The sequence below is a fragment of the Micromesistius poutassou genome, assembly GCF_964030765.1.
Source record: "Micromesistius poutassou genome assembly, chromosome: 17".
Classification (NCBI taxonomy): domain Eukaryota; kingdom Metazoa; phylum Chordata; class Actinopteri; order Gadiformes; family Gadidae; genus Micromesistius; species Micromesistius poutassou.
This window is the reverse complement of record NC_140287.1, coordinates 5,046,748-5,065,130: the sequence shown is the minus strand read 5'-3', so window position 1 is coordinate 5,065,130 and position 18,383 is coordinate 5,046,748. Positions and strand designations below refer to the sequence as shown.

Sequence of the window (18,383 nt, the reverse complement as noted above, 5' to 3'; positions counted from 1 at the left end):
TTTCTTAGTTTTTTTGATATTTCACAGAGAACCAATGTCACCCTCTGCTGGAATACAATGGTTACTGACTGCCCCCAAACCAACCCCACAAACACTACCAAAACTGTTATTTAAATACATTTTTGGTAAATTGCAGCATTTTTGCAATATAATCCACTGTGGCTGGTACCACTACCATTTGAACACTTTACACTTACACTTTACAAAGACTTTACTACACCTCATTATTATTATTATTATTATTATTATTATTATTATTACTCATTACTTATTACCACTGTTTTAGTCTCTTATTATTACTTACTTTATTTAATTTTGTTATTTATTATTGATATCTATGCTGCTAATAATTTTTTCACATATTTTTATTTGTACTTATCTTTATTTACTTGATATTGTATTGCTGCTATGTGGCTGTTCATGAACCAAGCCAAATAATTGCACTTTTGTGTGCTGTGTGCAACAAGATCTGATTCTGATTTGATACTGCGCACAGGAGGCGGAGCCTGCGTTGTCGCAGATTGATGACGTTGTTCGTCTTGCTGCATGGGCAACATGACGTTCTGCTGCCGGATGCAATGCCTTCGTTGGAGACCTACTTGACTTTCATGCGCTGCATTGTGGTAGCAATCCAAAAGTCTGTACCTTTTAAAAAAAAATAGATAGTATCTTTGTTTTCTTGGCCGTTGTGACTAGAACTTGCATGGAGTAGTTTACTCTATTGTTTAGGTATAGTTTTATATTTATCATTAACTGTTAATTTAAACCATGTCTATACATATGCCCATGGCAAGGGCTTTTCTTTGGCAGACGCTCGCCCGAAATCGAATACCCAGTATTGGACACAAAAGTTATAGGAAGCTGCATAAATACAATGTACAGTCAAGGGTCAAGGAAGTAAGACGTTTTTCCGTAGGTACTAATAAGATGGACGAGGACGACAGCCAAAAAGTAAGACGAGATGTGTCACTAGTCAGAAGACGTCCCCTCTCTCCACTGGAGAGAATTAGTCAGTTATTACCTCAGGAGTCCCTTGGACCTGAAGTGGAACAGCTAAGAGACTGTAATGAGGGGAGAACTGGTGAAAGCCTGGATGTAACTGAGGATGCAAACACCCTAGACCCATCTGTCCTACATTGCCACGACACCAAAAACAAAATCTGTGATTCAGATACACCCATAAACGAATTCACAATTCCCCAAGAAGAGATTGCACATCTATCTAATGGTGGGACTGTTGCAGATTGCAGTGACGTGCAAAACCAAGTAGGCGGTGGAACTCCATCTAACATGCCAGTGCCAACATCTCTCCCTCGGGAGACCATGATCGAGTTTGGGGAGTTGCTTGTTGCTGAGTTTCGCAAGAAAGGTCGGGTGGAGTTTAGGAAGATGTTCCAACTCCAGGAGGGAGTGCGTCTGCAAAGCTCCTGGGGTACCATAAACCACGATGACATGGCAGGGCGACCCTCGGGCCGGATTATGAGGACTACACACTGGGCTCCCATCCTCATTCGCCGTCCGAGCCTGGAGGATTATGTGCTGTTAATGAAGAGGGGACCAGCAATAGCGTACCCAAAGGTTCTGTTTGTTTAGGTTCATGGCCCTACTGTTACAAATATCTTTCGCTGTCATGGTGTGTTATTGAACAGTTCATTACAGACTCAACCTTGTAACATTTGTATCCATGCATTTCTATTTCCCTCCAGGATGCCAGCATGATGTTGACTATGATGGACGTGGTTGAGGGAGACTGTGTGTTGGAGTCGGGGTCAGGGTCCGGGGCGATGTCACTCTTCCTGTCCCGAGCAGGTCTGTAGTACCAGCCACATACGTTAGGCTTAATACATACATGAGACATGCATACAACATGCATCAATTGTTTTAAGAAGACGTTAACACTTGAAACTGAAATTGATATGCACACCTGCTGTGGTAACGACTTCTCAAGTAATAAAAATAAACTAAATGGATTTTTTTGTTGCCAAATAAGGTAAACCCTGACTACAATTTAAATTAAATCCTAAATTACTTCGCTGTTTAACCACTTACTCACAAATCAGTCGCAGAAAAAGCAATTACTAAATAGTGGAGGAACTGTGTTAAGCCTTCTAAAATGGAATCAATGAAGTCAATTCTACACTGGGGGTGAAAATACTTTATTATTCTTGTGTGTGTGTGTGTGTGTTGCACCACGGCAGTGGGCTCCAAGGGTACAGTGTTGAGCGTGGAGGTCAGGGAAGACCACCTCGGCAGATCGGTGAAGAACTACAAGCGCTGGCGGTCCTCGTGGGCCCGGCGGCATGGGGGGGAGGAGTGGCCCGACAACGTTCACTTTCACCAGGCTGACTTGAGCTCCGCCTCCTCCCTGCTCGCCGGACGGGGATTCCATTCGGTCGGTTTAAACAGCAGAAGTGCAAAGCTACAAACTACAGTTCTTTGAGCGTTTTTTGTTGTTGTTGCTTTTTATAATAACCCAGCACATTATGGTGAAATTTCATTCATGAGGTTTTGACATGGATTCTGTCTGTTGCAGGTTGCTCTAGATCTCATCAGTCCCCAGTTGGTATTGCCCACGGTAATTCCTCATCTCCACCCCGGGGCTGTGTGCGCCGTCTACTTGGCTAAGTGTGTAACATGAGTTTCCCCACTAGAGTAGATTAGAGGATTATATGTCACATCCAAAAAGAGACGTAAACAACAGGGAGATGTCCACACACAACATTCGCTGATTAGTTGTGCAAAGCCCTTATTGAGAATAAAGGTGTGATCTCATATTTAGTTATTTCAATGTTATTTTTAATATGTATTTTGAATGTTTTTGAATTGCCCTTACACCATCTACAGTATATATGATAACACATTATTCCGTATTGATCAAGTATTGTACTTGCCTATGCTTTTGTCTGCTTTCTTTTTTAATTGGGCCATACTGACAAACGTCACCCATATATCCATCCTATAGTATAACACAAGTCGTCGATCTACTTGACGGCATCCGCTGCTCATCCCTTCCTCTGCTGTGTGAGCGCATCATCGAGGTGCCCATCAGGGATTGGCTGGTGGCACCGGCTCGCCAAAAAGACGGGGACTTCTGCACAAGGAAGTCTCCCCTGTCCAACGAGGACAAGAAGGAGCTATGTGGAGTAGAGGCAAAAGGTGAAGTGAAGGATTTTCAATACATCTTTTGCCCCTTTTCCACCGAGAGTACCAGTTCAACTCGCCTCGACTGGCCTTTTTTTTTGCGTTTCGATCGCCAAAATTTGGTACCTGGTACATTTTTAGTCTCACCTCCGTCGAGGTTCTATGAGAGCTGATCTGAAACTTTTGTGTGACGTAAACTGCTGCTGGCCACTGATTGGCCAGAGAGTGATGCCACTGGACGAACAATGATGAGCGTGACGTCCGAGCCTGACACCCGACATCTTTCAATACTAGCATCAGCGTTCAGTCAACAATAGTGATTGATTATTGAACGTGGCAGGATCAGCGTGCAAGAACACGCCGTGGGCCGTGACAGAGGTGGAGACGCTCCTGTGTGTAGCATTGTCTGTTTATGTGTTGTGGTATGCGTATGTGTCACAGTTTTGCGTATGCGTGCTATGATGCAACAAACCAAGTCGTGCCACGCTAAGTCGCGTCGAGTTGAGCTGGTACTGTCGGTGTAAAAGGGGAATTTTTGATCAGACATGTTAAGGAATGTGTTTTCTATAGAGGTGCAGATGGTGTTACTGGAAGATTAGGATCACGCAGATCCTGTTTCATCTAAATGTTGTTGTTTTTTCAGGAGAGTCGACTGCTGCTAACGATGCACGGCCATTTGGAAGCGTCCCCTACATTAGCAGACCACACCCGGAGCAGTTGAGCCACACAGGTGACAAACCGTTTGAATACAGCAGTTCATCCTCAAATCTAAAATCTCACATGTGAAATGTGAGATATTGCACACTGATTTCATGATTTTAAATTGCTTTTGTTTTCACTTTTTTTCACTTTCAGCATTCCTGGTAAAACTACGGAAATATGTACAGTAGCCTCACTGCAAATGACATGTTTATTGTACACTTTGACTAATAAATATGACTTGTGACCTATAACCCTTAATTTTTGTTCAGATGTGTGTACATCAAACAAATCAACAAATCAAGGCACAGGCATTGTCACATGAAAATGGTCTATTTTCTTGTTTGGCAGCACTATGCCATAGGGAGGTTTTGTATGAACAATATGGCACAATTGACTCAAGACAAAACAAGACCATACTAAAGAGTTTTCTTTTCTACCTAGCCCTCCGCTTGAAACATAATCACAACAGAAACCACACACATGTACCACAACATTAATATTAAGGTATTCACAATGTACCTATTGTTATTGCGAGGTTGAGGTATTCTTATTTGGGAGAGCCTGTATCTCAGCAGTGGAACATTAAAGTTTTCTCATAGGGAGTGCTATGATTTGCGGTCAAAGTTAAAACGATCAGCACGTCCGCTTGATGGATTTCAAATTCAGAAACTTGGTGTACATGACTTATTTTGCATGCTGAAAATTTTGCCCCTTGGACCCATAATGTTGGTCTGTGATAATTCTGGAAAAAATGTCAACAATTTTCATAATAGACAAAGTCAAAATGACCAAATGTTTTGAACACATGGTTCGACCTGAAAGCTGTTTAAATTCAAGGTAAAAAATGGTTGAATAATGGCAAATTCTATGAGCTAATTAGCAAATATTATTCTATCAGCTGTCAGCTCCAGAAGGTAACAGAATGTTGAAACTTGCCATGCACATAGAGGGCACCTCCCTTAACATGTGTAAAGTTTGGTGTTGATATCTCATTCCATGACGTCATAGTAATGCCTTATAAGCGCAATGCACCAATTCGCCCATAGGGGGCCCAAATTCACACAAACGGCATCTACTATTAAACCACGGCGTGTGTGTCTCTATTTATGTCTCAGTGTGCGTTTGTATTCGCACTTGGGTTATGGGAGTAAAAAAAACTGAGAACAAAGACAGAGGCATAGTTTTGTAGTAATGACTCAACCCTGGACTCGCTTGAAATAGGTTGCTGGGATAGGTGGTGAATAAAAAATAAGGAAAGCATTATGGATGGTGTTTTTGCAGCAGGGGATGCAGCTTGTGTATTTCAAACAAAGCACAATACTGAAAGTAGGGCAGGGTCAAAGACTGACTTGTAATTTATATAGAGCCTTTATTTAACACTTACAAAGGCGGGCTGTGTCATTTTAACAGCCAGAGTGGAATCAAAACTGCCCGTAAAGTACCAGTGCAAGACCTGTGGTTCAGAGCCAATATAAATATTAGCGAATACAATATTATTCAAATTATTATTCCTTCATAAACACACATCAAGGAAGTGTTTACAAATAATAGTAGCAATCAAATTCCTTTGACTGAGCAGATATTTAGCTGTGGACGAAACTCGATGTTCCTATTGACGGCCTATTCATGAGTAACCATGGGGAATCCCAGACAAGAATAACACATGTAACCCTAAACCAAACAGAGTTGTGCTCTACTCTTCGTTGATCCAGTCCATGGAGGCATCATGAGTAGACCCACAGCCAGAAACACGCCCTTAAAGAAAAAATATATCCAAAAGTTCATTAGTCTGGTCAAGTTTTACTTAAAATTAAAACAAGGTCAAATCTATTTACTTTATGAAAAGCTGTGTGTATGTAAACCATGATAAACTGCGTGGCAACGCGTTTGAGATGTCCATCTCCTAAGCACAGTTCTTACTCAGTTTTTCTTTTCAAGTGTTTTCATGGTTGGATCCTTACTAGGAGGAACCTCAGTGCGCCTGCAGGCGGAGAGCTGGGCCTGGGCCTGGCCTCTGGGCTTGCGGGCCTTCCCCTTGGGTGGCTTAGCCTTGGGTGGCGTTGCCTCCACCTCCAGCCAGAGCGGAGAGTCGAGGCTGGGGGTCGTAGCGGAGGAGCACTTGGAGGAGGAGGACGAGGAGGAGGAGAAGATGACCAGGCTTCGACAGCGTTTGGCCCCGTGCCCGCACAGGGTGCACGGAGCAGGGGCCACAGAGGGGCCCCGTGGCATGCACACCTGATCTCGCTGGCCGTTATGCCGCCGGGCGCCACTGTGGTGCTCCGCCCTCTCTCGTTGCCACAACAAGTGGGATGGCGTGATGGCGATCACCTTGGAGCAGGGGGGAATAACAGAGGGAAGCTCTCATATTATTGAAATATATTAGATGAAAATCACAGGTAACAATGGGAAATGAAACTCGGAAATACAGAACTCATTTCAACTGGGTTGGTATTCTTTTAGCCGATACATTTGAATCACATTTACTGTGGCATGCCTACCTCCTCGCAGCAGCGCTTGCTCACGACACCCCTGTATTCCATGCGAGCCCAGAGTTTGTCGCGCTGCTTGAGGAAGTGTGGGAAGTGCTTCCTCCAGCTACTGCCCAGTGCCCAGGGGAATATCTCATACTTGTTCTCTTCCTCATCCTCCTCCATGGTGTTGGCAAGGTAACTGTTGTGTAAGCATCTTAATTCAGCCTCTGCTATATTGTCCAAAAACTTTGGGAAAAAAAAAATGCTATCCTGATGCTGGAAAAATATAGAATATAATAACTTGATCAACAGGTTGAACTTACAGAGCAATGAAAAAGTTTGTTCTGTTGTGTTCACCGATGCTGAAGTGAGCCCGTTTGAAGTAGATAAAGGTCATGGCAAGGAGATACTAGTGTGTCAGAAGCAGGGACAGAAATACAGTTAAAATCTGTAGATTGTGATCCCAATACAGTTTTAGTTTGTCAAGAGTCAAGAGTTTGGCAAGTACCTTGTCTGTGACTTTACAGCAACAGTCCCTCCACAGAAAGTCTTGAATGAGGCCATCATCTGCAACCAAACCCAGTAATTTGTGATTAGGTCTACCACAAGATGAACATTTTAAATGGATCATGGAGTCAAATGTATGAACCTACATTATGGACATTTGCCAAAACAGCTGTGATTGAGTAAACATTATTTCGTACATTATCCACGATGGGTTAAGAATCCAGGACACAAAGGTATGATGACCAAAATAAACAGGGAATTTAGGGTATTGAAAAATAACACTGATTCTTTGTAGTAGAAAAGCCATTCACCAAAAATTCTAAAGAAGGCGGCCATCTCCTCTCGCTGTACAACAAGTGTCGGCCCCGAGATAACCTTGGCCCGACACAACTCATGTTGACACTGACTTGGCTGGCTCTTGCCTGCTGGACCCTGGGCATCTTGTCCATTGGGTCGTTTAAGACGGAGACTTCTCTTGATCTGCAGGGAATATGCATTGTTGGGCTTGGTGCGTACGGTTACTGAGGGCGGGGTCTGGCACCATCTCAGTGTGTGTTTCTTCATGCTGCCTCAGTTTGGATCGTTTGTAGGTTAAAAAAAGAAAAACCTTTTACCACTGAGGATTGTTTTGTTCTGGAAGGAAATTAGGGAGACATTAAAGTGAACCTGTTCACCAAGAAGTTTAACTGAATGGGTGTCATTCAAAGTGAGTGTGACATGCGCTAATGATAAACAGTTCTGCAGAGCAAACAATGGGTCACTGTTTGTTGTTTGATTGTTTTCCCGTCACCTGTCACCCAGCTGTCTGTCACGTCAGCTAGTCGGCTAGCTGACGTCAAATGCCATGCATTTTAAAGTACATATGACAAACAAAGGCATTTGCTAAACGATTTAAGTTAGAGACAGTTCAATGTCTTTTCATTATAAGCGCCTTGACTGGTCTTCTAGGCCTACATGTTAACGTCTGCGTTCTGGGCGACACGGCTAACTTAACCACTGGGCAAAGCATCGGAGCTACTGGATAATACTCAGTTACGTTCTTACCTCTGCTCTGAAGGTTTATAATGAACGCTATGGCTCCAGGGAGGGAGTGGAAATACGGCTTGGTTTGGCCCGAGTAGAGACCATTGACAAGTGCGGTTCTCTGTATTAGCAGTGTTTGGTAACTGCCGCACATGCATCAACTAACGTCTGGTCCTCGTGCGTCTGTGTATGTGTGCGTGCGTCTCTCGCGCTCTCGCGCGCGCTCTCTCTCTCTCTCTCTCTCTCTCTCTCTCTCTCTCTCTCTCTCAAAATAATATTAATGGTTTATTTTGGTATGATGAAAAAACGAAATATATATTTTTATGTTAAACGTTTTAAAATGCATTTCAATTCAACATTAAACTATTAGTCTTTTATTGTGTCTCTTGTCTTTCAGCCAACTGGGAGTCATCTTTTTTTCAAACTATTTCCCTTTCAGAGAAATGTGGGTGTGGAAAGAATGGTTTAAAATGCTGAACCAGTCAGGTTTCACCATTTCCTCGTTGTCCCACATTGTGAAAGCATCACTCTTAACTGTACAATGTTACTGCAGGACAACTTGCTCACACTCATTTGGACTCTTTTACTGGGCCGTCATGTGTCATGCTGTGATTACTCAGAGTCTATGTGTGGTGCCAGAGGTCCAGGGGACATCATCATTGGAGTTTTACACGCCTGCCACTCTAAGGTGCAGAACCTGGAAGGGCGAATTCAAGCAGAGAGATTCAACTGTACAGGGTACGTCTTCAACATTTTGTTTAATTCATAGTCTTTATTTCAAATACAGAGTCGGATAGAGTTGGATGTTCTTTGTCATGATTGGTAGGGCAGCTATAAGGCAAATGCTGCACATTTTAGGATCAAAGCAAGTCAATGCATTTAAATGATATTCTAAAATATGAAATGAAGACAGCCTTTAAACAATAGATAAACTAAATGTGCAATCTTACATCACCTGTTATATTTATTGATATTTCATATCATTAAGGTTTTGCATAAATCAGTAACATGTTATGTATATGTTCCTACTGACCTTATTTATTACAGCCATACTTACATTTATATGCTTAGTTTGATTGTTTTAGAGGCAGATTTAAATTGAATTGGTTGAATGCAAAACATTTGTGATTAAAAACGGTGATATATTCAAAACAAGATGAGACTACATAGCATTATGCTATCATCAATACTACTGCCACAGCTGGGAAAAATGTGAAACGTAAACATTTCAAGTTTGAACGCATTCTGCATTTTCTCATTCAGGTTTGACTTGGAATCATTTGTGGATACCTTAGCTGTCATTCACACGATCGACACAATCAATGACTCTGGCTTCCTTCCTGGCATCCGTCTGGGCTATTTGGTCTGTGATACATGCTCAGATGCCAGCAAAGGAATCCAAGAAGCCATCCATATGTTGGCCATCAACCAAACCAAGCCTTTTGGATGTGACTTGACAGAGCGACCATTAGTTAAAGCAATCATTGGGGCACGTTATTCAGAGGTGTCTACTGCTGTGGCCAGACTTCTAGGCCTCTATATGGTTCCTCAGGTGAGCATAAATAACTAAAATGGCATCTTCTCTCAATTTAATTTGATTTAAATTGTCACACAAATAACAACAAAGTGTTTTGGATTCTTTTGAAGATAAGTGCTACGTCATCTGCAAACACTCTGGATGATACGTTACGATATCCGTCCTTTTTGCGCACCATACCTAGTGATGTGCATCAGACCCACGCCATAGCCCAGCTCATGGCCCATTTTAAGTGGAACTGGGTGGGTGTCATATCCGGTGACGATGACTACGGGAGAGCCGCTCTACATGACTTCTTAAAATATGCCGAAAATGCAAATGTTTGTCCCGCCTTTAACGAGGTCATTCCGCATTACCTGGACCACCCTGAGAACAAGCGGCGGATTAGCGAGGTGGCTACTAGCATCCAGTCCTCCAGCGCGCAGGTGATTTTGCTCATCCTGAAGGGGCAGCTGGTGGAGCAGCTTTTTAGGGTGATGATCAGCAAGGGGATCTCCAAGACCTGGATTGCCAGTGATTCCTGGTCCCAGTATCAACCGGTGGCTGAAATGACGGGGATCAATACGATAGGAGACGTCTTTGGAATTCGGTTCATCACAGGACCCGACCCAGGGTATGAGCATTTCCTCACCAACCTCTCGCCTGGCCCAGGGGCTTTGAATAGATTCATCGAGGAGTATAAGGATCTGAGGTTTGGATGTACTCCAGAGGCTCAACAACACCAGGATTGCCTCAAAGATAGACCTGCTGACCAGTGTCCCTTACCTGACTCTCTGAAGATGAAATCGAAACTTGCTTGTGTGCTACCAGACCCTCAAAAAGCAAATGATGACTTTCTGGCTCAGGCTACTAATCGCACGTATGCTCATAGATTGGCTACATGGTCAATAGCGTACGCTCTGCGATCTCTTCTCCAATGCAACACAACTATATGCACAGGAGAGAGGGACTTTCAACCTGACAACGTAAGTATTTTTCAATGCTAATTTGGTAATGGAAGACTGACATAGTGCAGGATTAATCTTGTAATGTGAAATGTATGTTTTAATCAGACACTTTTCTTTTGGTTTCAGCTTCTCCTTGAAATGAAGAAAGTAAATTTCACCCTTGACAAGAGGCAGTTTTATTTTGATAACTCTAGCCTTGCAACTGGCTATGAATTAATCAACTGGGTGAAGAAACCAAAAAAGAGGCATTTTGAAGTTATTGGAGGGTACACTGTGACCAAACGCACTCTGAGTATTGACGAGAAAACCATCGAATGGCATACTCCAAACAAAACTGTAAGACTGGCAACAACATACTGGAGTGACTTTACAGAGATAAAGTTAGTTTGTTTCTTTAATTCTTGCAATGTTTGTAATATTTGTATATTTTTGATTTGTATTTTTTCAGATCCCTGAGTCAAAATGTTCCCAGTCTTGTCCACCTGGAACATTTAAAAAAATCTCTATGATATTCTGTTGCTTCAACTGTAGTGAATGTGAAGAGGGAACCTTCACCAATGATTCTGGTGAGAATATTTTAGTGTATTTCTTATAATTTTTATGAAAAAATACAACCAAACAAAATACTAAAATAAAGTTTTTCTTTACAGATCTTTCCAACTGTCTAAAATGTCCTGGGGAAGATTGGTCATTGAGGGGTTCGAAAAAATGTTATCAAAGAACTGAAAGTTTCTTAAAATGGGACGAACCCTTTGCTATTTCCTTGCTTGTTTTCACAGGGATAGGACTTTTTTTGCTATTTTCCATATTCGTCATCTTCCTGAATAAGCGTAGTAGTGTCATTTTCAAAGTGGCAGGTGGAGAAATTGTCTTTGTCATGATGGCTGGGCTAGCAGTTAGCTTCAGTGCAGTGGTCTTGTTTGTTAGCAAGCCTACAGATAACATTTGTAAATCCCGCCAAACTGTGTATGGCCTTGGTTTTACACTGTCCGTCTCTTGCATTTTAGTTAAGGCCTTTCGCACCTTTCTTGCATTCCTCTTTGACATGAACCAGCAACATATGCTGAACAAACTATATAAACCAGTTGTCATTGTTGTGTCTGGCACTGGAATGCAAGCCCTTATTTGTACTTTCTGGTTGATCTTTGATACCCCTAAAGTTGAGAAAGAAATCTCAAGGCAAAGCTTGGACATTGTGTTGCAGTGCAATGAAGGATCCAACTGGGGATTTGGCATCATGCTCTCTTATATTGCGCTGCTTGCCAGCATCTGTTTCCTCCTTGCCCTCAAAGGTAGGAAGGTTCCACAGCGCTTCAATGAAACCGGTTACATCATTTTCAGTATGATCACCTATCTATTTGTGTGGGTCTGCTTTATCCCCATATATGTGACCAAAATTCAACAGCGCCCTGCAGTCCAGGCCTCTGCCATTGTTGTCTCCAACTTTGGAATTATTTTCTGTCATTTTTTCCCTAAGTGCTACATGATGCTTTGCAAGAAAAAGAAAGACACAGACAGGAAGTCATATTTAAAAACTGTACTCAACTTTTCAATCAGCACAATAAGCAATGAACTGTCGTTTACCCCTGATTCTGGGCACGGATCTGATGTTGAAAATTCATTTGAGAAGATTGATTTAACAGATGCTGGGGCAAGCACCCCAAACTCTTCCAGGGCTGCTATGACAATCAAGGTGGAGTCCCATAACACTGGCATTTCATCAAATCAAATAAGGCAACGGCTGCGAGCAAAGTCCCTTTGAAATAGTTTTACTATTTCAAAGGGAATAGTTTTACTATTTCAAACTATTTAAACTGAGTATTCCATATTATTCATCTGAGAATTCAACTAAAATTACATGTACTTACTGCTTGGCATTAGCAGCATCAGAAACAACCAAAATCTTTTTACTGCATGGTGAACAGAAAACATACACAGGAAAAACCACCATCCTCCTCAGTCATCCTCAAACTTTAAAACTTAAACAAATAGTGTTATAAATTCTGTCTATACATTAAAGGGCCCATGACATGCCACCAGGTGTGGTAACGGCTAATCACACCACACCTGGTGGCATGTCATGGGACCTTTAACTGTAAAATACCTTTAAGATACTGTTTGAGGATTGTATTAATCGACAGTAAATATGTTTTACCTTCATCCTTCATTAACCCCCTTCCCTGCTAAAAAACTATCCCTCCACTATTCTTGAGGAGTTGATCGAACAATTTAAGTGTATTCACCTTCATCCTGTTCTCATCTTCCTCCAACCCCAATTGCCCCCCCCCCCTTGTCTCACATCCCAACGCCAGATCCTCCACAGACCAACAGGGTGGGGGCCCATCTTGCCGAGGTATCAGACCCTGCCAACTGTTAAACCTAGAGGAGAGAGTGGGTAGGCGGTTTGTGATTGGCTTGATTTGAATAATGGTAACACAAGGAACAGACCTTTTTGAGTGTTAAAGGTAATAATTGGAGGTAGCCCAGCCCTTGTCATGTGCTTTGATATACTGTGTTTTGTGATGAATTAAGGAGGAATAATGATGGGAGAGCACGCAGGATTAACACGCAGAAGGGCAGAATTGAAGTAACAACGGAAGGTGGTTGTCTGGGTATCCTGCATAAGCCCACAAATAAAATGTTCAACATTGGCTCTAAACACATCTTGGCTCTATTATCTATTTGAGACAACGGACTGGAACTTGCCTTTGATTTTATCACATACCTCTACAATACCTAATGTATACCCTGCCCTACTGTAAACGGTGCACTTGTCAATAAACAACTTCATTTCATTGTAGTGAATTTTGTATTTTTGTATTTTTTCATTTTTGAAAAAACAACTAAGTGTGGCATGGCAATCCGTTTTTAAGTGCTATCACAAACAGCTTTTCATTGTAACGTCATAAATAATCGACATAATGATATGTGTAACACTACAAAATGTTAACAATACATTTGAACCAATGTATTAGGTGGTACACATCGGGCAACTCAACATAGTGGTTTAGATTGTTTTTTGTATTTTATGTTTTATGTTACACTTACAAAATCAACATATTAGTATTAAAATGACTACTATCATAAAAAGGGGCATGTTTTTGTGCCCTGTGCCTATAGATAGCGACGTGCAGCCAGTCCTCATTACCTAAATGGGCTTATAGTCTTACAAGTAGGTGAGTTGCACGCTTTAACGTGACATACGTGCGCAGCGAGGGGTTAAGTAAAAGCCTCCCTAATCCTTTTAGCTGCGTGTGCTCAACCAGGCACTAACGGATATGTTTTGGTACATGCTACATTGAAATATTGAAGGGATGAAAAACAAATGATGATGAATAATATACAGATTTGCTTTCCTCATCTATGGATTCTAAGCAGAGACATTGAAGACGGAGTTATCAGTTTTTTTCCTTTGGGGGACGAGCTTATATAACGCAGAGAGCATGGAAGGCTGAACAACCGAAGCCATCTGAAGATGACAGATCCAGCAGGTGGCTAAGGACCTTGTCTATTGTCTTGGACTGCTCACAGCATGTTTTACCCTGCTGTATTGTGACCCTACCGTGAGAGAACCAGTGCATACAATGGGCTGTTCTCCATCAAAAGGTAAAGCTTTTGGGACTTATGGCTCCTTCAGGAGGGGTAAAGCATTGCCACCTGTGACAGAGGATGCTAGTCCTGGAGAGTTCCAGTGTGCAGAGACCAGAGATGTGTCCGTATCAGCAGATGGAGATACGAAAGAGAGAAAACCGGCCACCGGCCCAGCCCAGTCATCACAGAGGGAGCCTCCGTTCTCGCCGCAGAAGAGGCGAACTTGTTTGTCGGATCCGCCTCAAGAAGTGGTCCATTTGGATATTTCAGGAAGTCAAGCAACAAGCAACACGGCGGCGGCAAAGGGGAGACAGAAGTCGGTGGATAAAGATACGACAGATAAAAGGTTGGCCAAGAAACCAAAGAAAATGAGCACAGGTGTTAAACCTGTAAAAAAGAAGGAGAAAGAGAAAAAAGCCATTCTCTCAGAGCAGAAGGTAGACTTCCCAGAACCTCTGGTGAAGGCTCACCAGGCTGCTTATGGTTTTTTAAACCCAAGTATAACTAAATATGACATTCTACTGGGACTCTTGGAACAGGCCACCCAGACCCAGGTTTCTGTGCAGCCTATGGCCGCCTTCATGCTCATGCGTTATGAGGAATTAAATCGTGGCTTGGAAGCAATGGCTTGCGAAGGAGAGAAACTCCTGAAGGAAAATGGTGAGCATCTGGCTTGGCCCTGTCCAATGAAAAAACCCTCATCTTCTTCTCCTGTGAAGCCAGGCCCTGCCGACGTTGACCCCCCACCAGATTTGCTGCAGCAGCTGCTCCAGTACACCACACAACGGATGCAGAATGTGTGCCAGACTGTTGGGGGAATTGGGGATTCCGCTTTGGAGGAGGCTGTGGAGTACTTTGCATCACTCTCTGAGCTTTTAGAAGAGAAACTGCATTTCAAGCGTGCAACGGATGCTAGGCTAATGCAACTCCTCACACGGATTGAAGCAGCCTCGCTGCGTAAGCCTGGACCAGAGGATTCGGCTCTCTTTAGCGAGGACAGTGGTATTGGGGCCGAGAGTGAATCCCTGGCTGGATCTGAAAGGCGGCTATCTACCGAAACAAGTAGTAGTTGCAACGCAACTACTAGGCACTGGCGTTCGAGTCGAAGGCTTTCAGGTAAAAACAGTTTGAGTGGGTCCCTCACGTCCATTGATTCTACGTGTACAATAATGGCCAAGGAACTAAATGACACAGAGTCAATCCTGGGTTCGTTCTCGTTGGACTATGGCGAGGAAGATGACATTGACGTTGTCGGGGATGCAGATGTGGATGACAGGGATATGGTGGTTAGAAGGCGAGCTAATTCATCTCCTATAGACCCATCACAACGACCTCGCCGTCTCGCACCAAAACGCATTGAAAACCCACGTAATGTGGAGATGACTTTAAAAATGAAAGACGCCATCAGTGGCCGTATTCAATTTGTTCCGTCACATCATGCGATTTCCAAAACAAAGGTAACAGGAAGCCCAAAACATAGTGGAGAACAGTGGAGAGAGGAGGATGAGGAGCGATCTCGTAAGAGACCACAAACTGCCGCTTCTGTTCGGAGGGCAGCAGTACAAAAGAGCCAAGTGTCCAAACAGCGACGCTCTCAGTCAGCAGAGTCTCTGAGGAGCAGGGGTGAAGACCAAACTCTACTTGAGTTAGAGAGAACCCAAAAAGTTCTCAATCAAAGGCTAGAGAGAATGGGCAAAGGCAAGGCAGGATCAAACACCAGGACGGTTCCATCCCAAAAAAATCAAGGAAACTCTCCAGCACAGTCTCCAGCAGCAAGTCGTAAACACACTCCATCAGTCAAGAACCACATTGTTCAGCCTACTAAAGAAAAGGCCCACTTGATAACGCAGCCCAGCAAACAACAGGAGACGGGCTGTATGGACAAGGATGACGAAAAACCAGCCATGAAAACATCCAAGGGCCCGATAAAAGCTACTCCACCACCAAGCCCTCCATCATCACCACGACCTTCATCTGGATTGTCCAGAGGGCGGAATTCTGTCAAAAAACTGATCGATACATTCAGTCAAGGCAGGGAGCAATACGAGGAAACCCGTGTTTTAGGGCCTCTCAAAGGTGTCAGAAAGTGTGGTGTTCCTGTCATGCCAGGCTTGGGTAATATTGAGGCCGTTCTCAGTACTGGAATCACCAGCTGTCGAGATGAATTGACATTGAATGGTAAAACGGACGATTTAGATCTTGACAGTCTTCCACCCCCTCCACTAGAGGTATTAATGGACAATTCCTTTGAGGGGGCTCACCGTTTTGCTACAAGTTCATCAGATAATGGGTCAGCAAAAAAATTGCAGTCACCTGTTGCTAAGAGAGCTATTGTATCACGGTTAAGGGCCTCAGTTCAGTCAGTCACAGTGCTGCCATGTAAAGGGAATCTGCCACAACTCTCCAGAGTCCCACTCATGATGAGACCTGACCCACATGACACAGTTACCGAGATGGAGCCAGAGAAAGCCGTGGCTGCCTCCACTCAAAAGCAAGCCAGAAAGATCATTCACCTGCAGGAATCTTCCGAAACGCATTCTGAGGTCTCTTCAATAACTAATTATCATTCAGTGCCATTTCTCAGCAAAGCAGCAGGCTCACTAGCAGAACAAAAAGGTAAAAGCCAACCAGATCCAGAGTTCAAAACGGTGCCTCAAACCATAGTAAGCAACAGCCAACCATCTGTCACCACACTGATGTCCAGGGTGCGAATGCTACCGTCTACACCTTCGGTTCCTAGCACCGTGCAGCAACGACTCACTAGTCCCTGCAGTTCCAGAAAGCAACCTACCCCACCCTCTTCAACCAGCCCCCCGGTCAGCCGGAAGCTTCCCACTCCACCGCCTGTTCACAGGAGACTCCCAAGCCCACCTGTCACACGGCGAAATGTTCCAAACGCGGCCTCCTCATTTCCTTTCAAGGCACCGTCTCCACCGGCCTCACCGGGAGTACAGAGATGGTCGAGGGCGAGCAGCAGCTGCAGCAGTAACGACTCCTCGACGTCTCGGCTGACGGGAAACGCTCGCTCTGTGTTCGGCCTCGCTTCCTCGTCTCTGTTTGAGGCCCAGCCTTACTCAGTGCCTCAACCTCCCCAGGCATGGACCTCTGCTGGGGGTTCCCTTCATCCGCGCCCTTGGGGAAGCAATGTGCGAGTTCCCGTAGCTCTCCGAGGACCCCGGCCTTTTATCCGCCGCTGCCATTCAGAGCGAAGGCCAAGTCTGCCATCCCACACAGCTGGCAGCATCTCCATGGCCCAGAGCTGTGGGAGCGAGCCGTCCTTAAATACACAGGGGTGAGTGATCCATTGCCGTCTTTCTCCCGTATTGCATTAATGTTCTCATATTCACAATATGTGTTTATCTCGGTGGGATGAATGAATGAGTAAAATGAAGGAGCACTCTGAACATGTATCATATTCATTGGTTTCTGATTTGGATTTTCTCAAAATGGTTAAAAAAATAAAACAAATTAAGTTATTTTAAAAATGAAATAAATAACTGGAATTCACAAAACACTATTGTATGTTGCCATCAAAGCAAATTCATCATGTGTAGATATTCTTATCAGATTTTCTTAAACAAATTATACAAATTGATTCTGCTCAACAATATACCCTAACAGACCACAGCCACCAGACCACACAGTTAGGATTTCTCTTGTGGATCTTAGGTAAGGTTGAAAGATACGCTGACAGAATGCTGTATTCAGGTTAACTTCAGCCCTTACTTATTCTACCTGATTTCTACCTGGGTATCAGCAGCATGTGACCGAAAACAGAAAAAGGTCAACAGTCACGTGTTGACTAAGAATCCTATCACCTGTTAGATTTGGCTGATTATTACGTTGAGTACATGTATTAGCATTTAAACGTAAACAACGTAATCACATATTTATTTTAGAATTGCCTGCCTATTCGGTTATAACAGCTGACTTTAATTTTCCATATTCCTTTTGTTGCATGTCAACTTTCCCAATTAGGTTAGAAAACAAGACCATCCTTCTGTATCTTTTTTATGATTCATGATTTATTTCCCTCAACCCTTTGAGTTTAAGTTTGTATAGTTGTTCCCCACGTCTTGAATTATCTGAATGTACTGTAATCGTTCTGTACATGAAGTTGTTGCTTTCCTGGGATGGATTATGTCTTCCATCTCAGGATGAAAGTAACCAACCGTGGTTGTGTTTCTCTCACTGGCTAATCTCTGTGACGCATTTAGCCTGAGTCTAACTGGCATGGCCCTACCTGGCCCTGTTCTCTAATCTACCATAACCATGTCCCTTCCCTCTATTCTCATAGGCTGGGGGATGAACCTCCCAGGGAGGATGAATTGTGGAGGAGCCAATCAGATCTGCGAACTACCTCACGCTCTCTTTCGCACCCTGATCTATGCATCGTGGGTCAGTCCTTACATCGAGTGTGAAGGGGCTGGTAAAGACCATGTTGGATTAGGAATTAGCGGGCCT

General features: G+C 43.4%; 4 protein-coding genes across 4 annotated transcripts; 3 read left to right on the top strand and 1 right to left on the bottom strand.

The window, feature by feature from the left end:
* Positions 1-582: 582 nt before the first annotated feature.
* On the top strand, positions 583-4,088 carry trmt61b (tRNA methyltransferase 61B). Its single transcript, XM_084482000.1, has 7 exons — positions 583-1,578; positions 1,707-1,809; positions 2,199-2,392; positions 2,534-2,625; positions 2,963-3,156; positions 3,785-3,871; positions 3,997-4,088. The coding sequence occupies exons 1-7, from the start codon at positions 769-771 to the stop codon at positions 4,029-4,031; spliced, it is 1,515 nt and encodes a 504-aa protein (XP_084338126.1). The 5' UTR covers positions 583-768; the 3' UTR covers positions 4,032-4,088.
* A 1,448-nt stretch (positions 4,089-5,536) lies between these two features.
* On the bottom strand, positions 5,537-7,994 carry spdya (speedy/RINGO cell cycle regulator family member A; the record flags this gene model as incomplete). The annotated part of the gene is made up of 7 exons (XM_084481834.1): positions 7,866-7,994; positions 7,133-7,454; positions 6,823-6,881; positions 6,638-6,723; positions 6,342-6,513; positions 5,805-6,171; positions 5,537-5,598 (listed from the first exon to the last, which is right to left on the bottom strand). The coding sequence occupies exons 2-7, from the start codon at positions 7,383-7,385 to the stop codon at positions 5,537-5,539; spliced, it is 999 nt and encodes a 332-aa protein (XP_084337960.1). The 5' UTR covers positions 7,386-7,454; positions 7,866-7,994.
* Positions 7,995-8,385: 391 nt separating this feature from the next.
* olfcb1 (olfactory receptor C family, b1) lies at positions 8,386-12,090 on the top strand (the record flags this gene model as incomplete). The annotated part of the gene is made up of 6 exons (XM_084481946.1): positions 8,386-8,582; positions 9,108-9,396; positions 9,492-10,346; positions 10,455-10,664; positions 10,777-10,894; positions 10,979-12,090. The coding sequence occupies 6 exons, from the start codon at positions 8,386-8,388 to the stop codon at positions 12,088-12,090; spliced, it is 2,781 nt and encodes a 926-aa protein (XP_084338072.1).
* Positions 12,091-13,912: 1,822 nt separating this feature from the next.
* On the top strand, positions 13,913-17,215 carry pcare1 (photoreceptor cilium actin regulator 1; the record flags this gene model as incomplete). The annotated part of the gene is made up of 1 exon (XM_084481687.1): positions 13,913-17,215. The coding sequence occupies one exon, from the start codon at positions 13,913-13,915 to the stop codon at positions 17,213-17,215; it is 3,303 nt and encodes a 1,100-aa protein (XP_084337813.1).
* Positions 17,216-18,383: the final 1,168 nt, after the last annotated feature.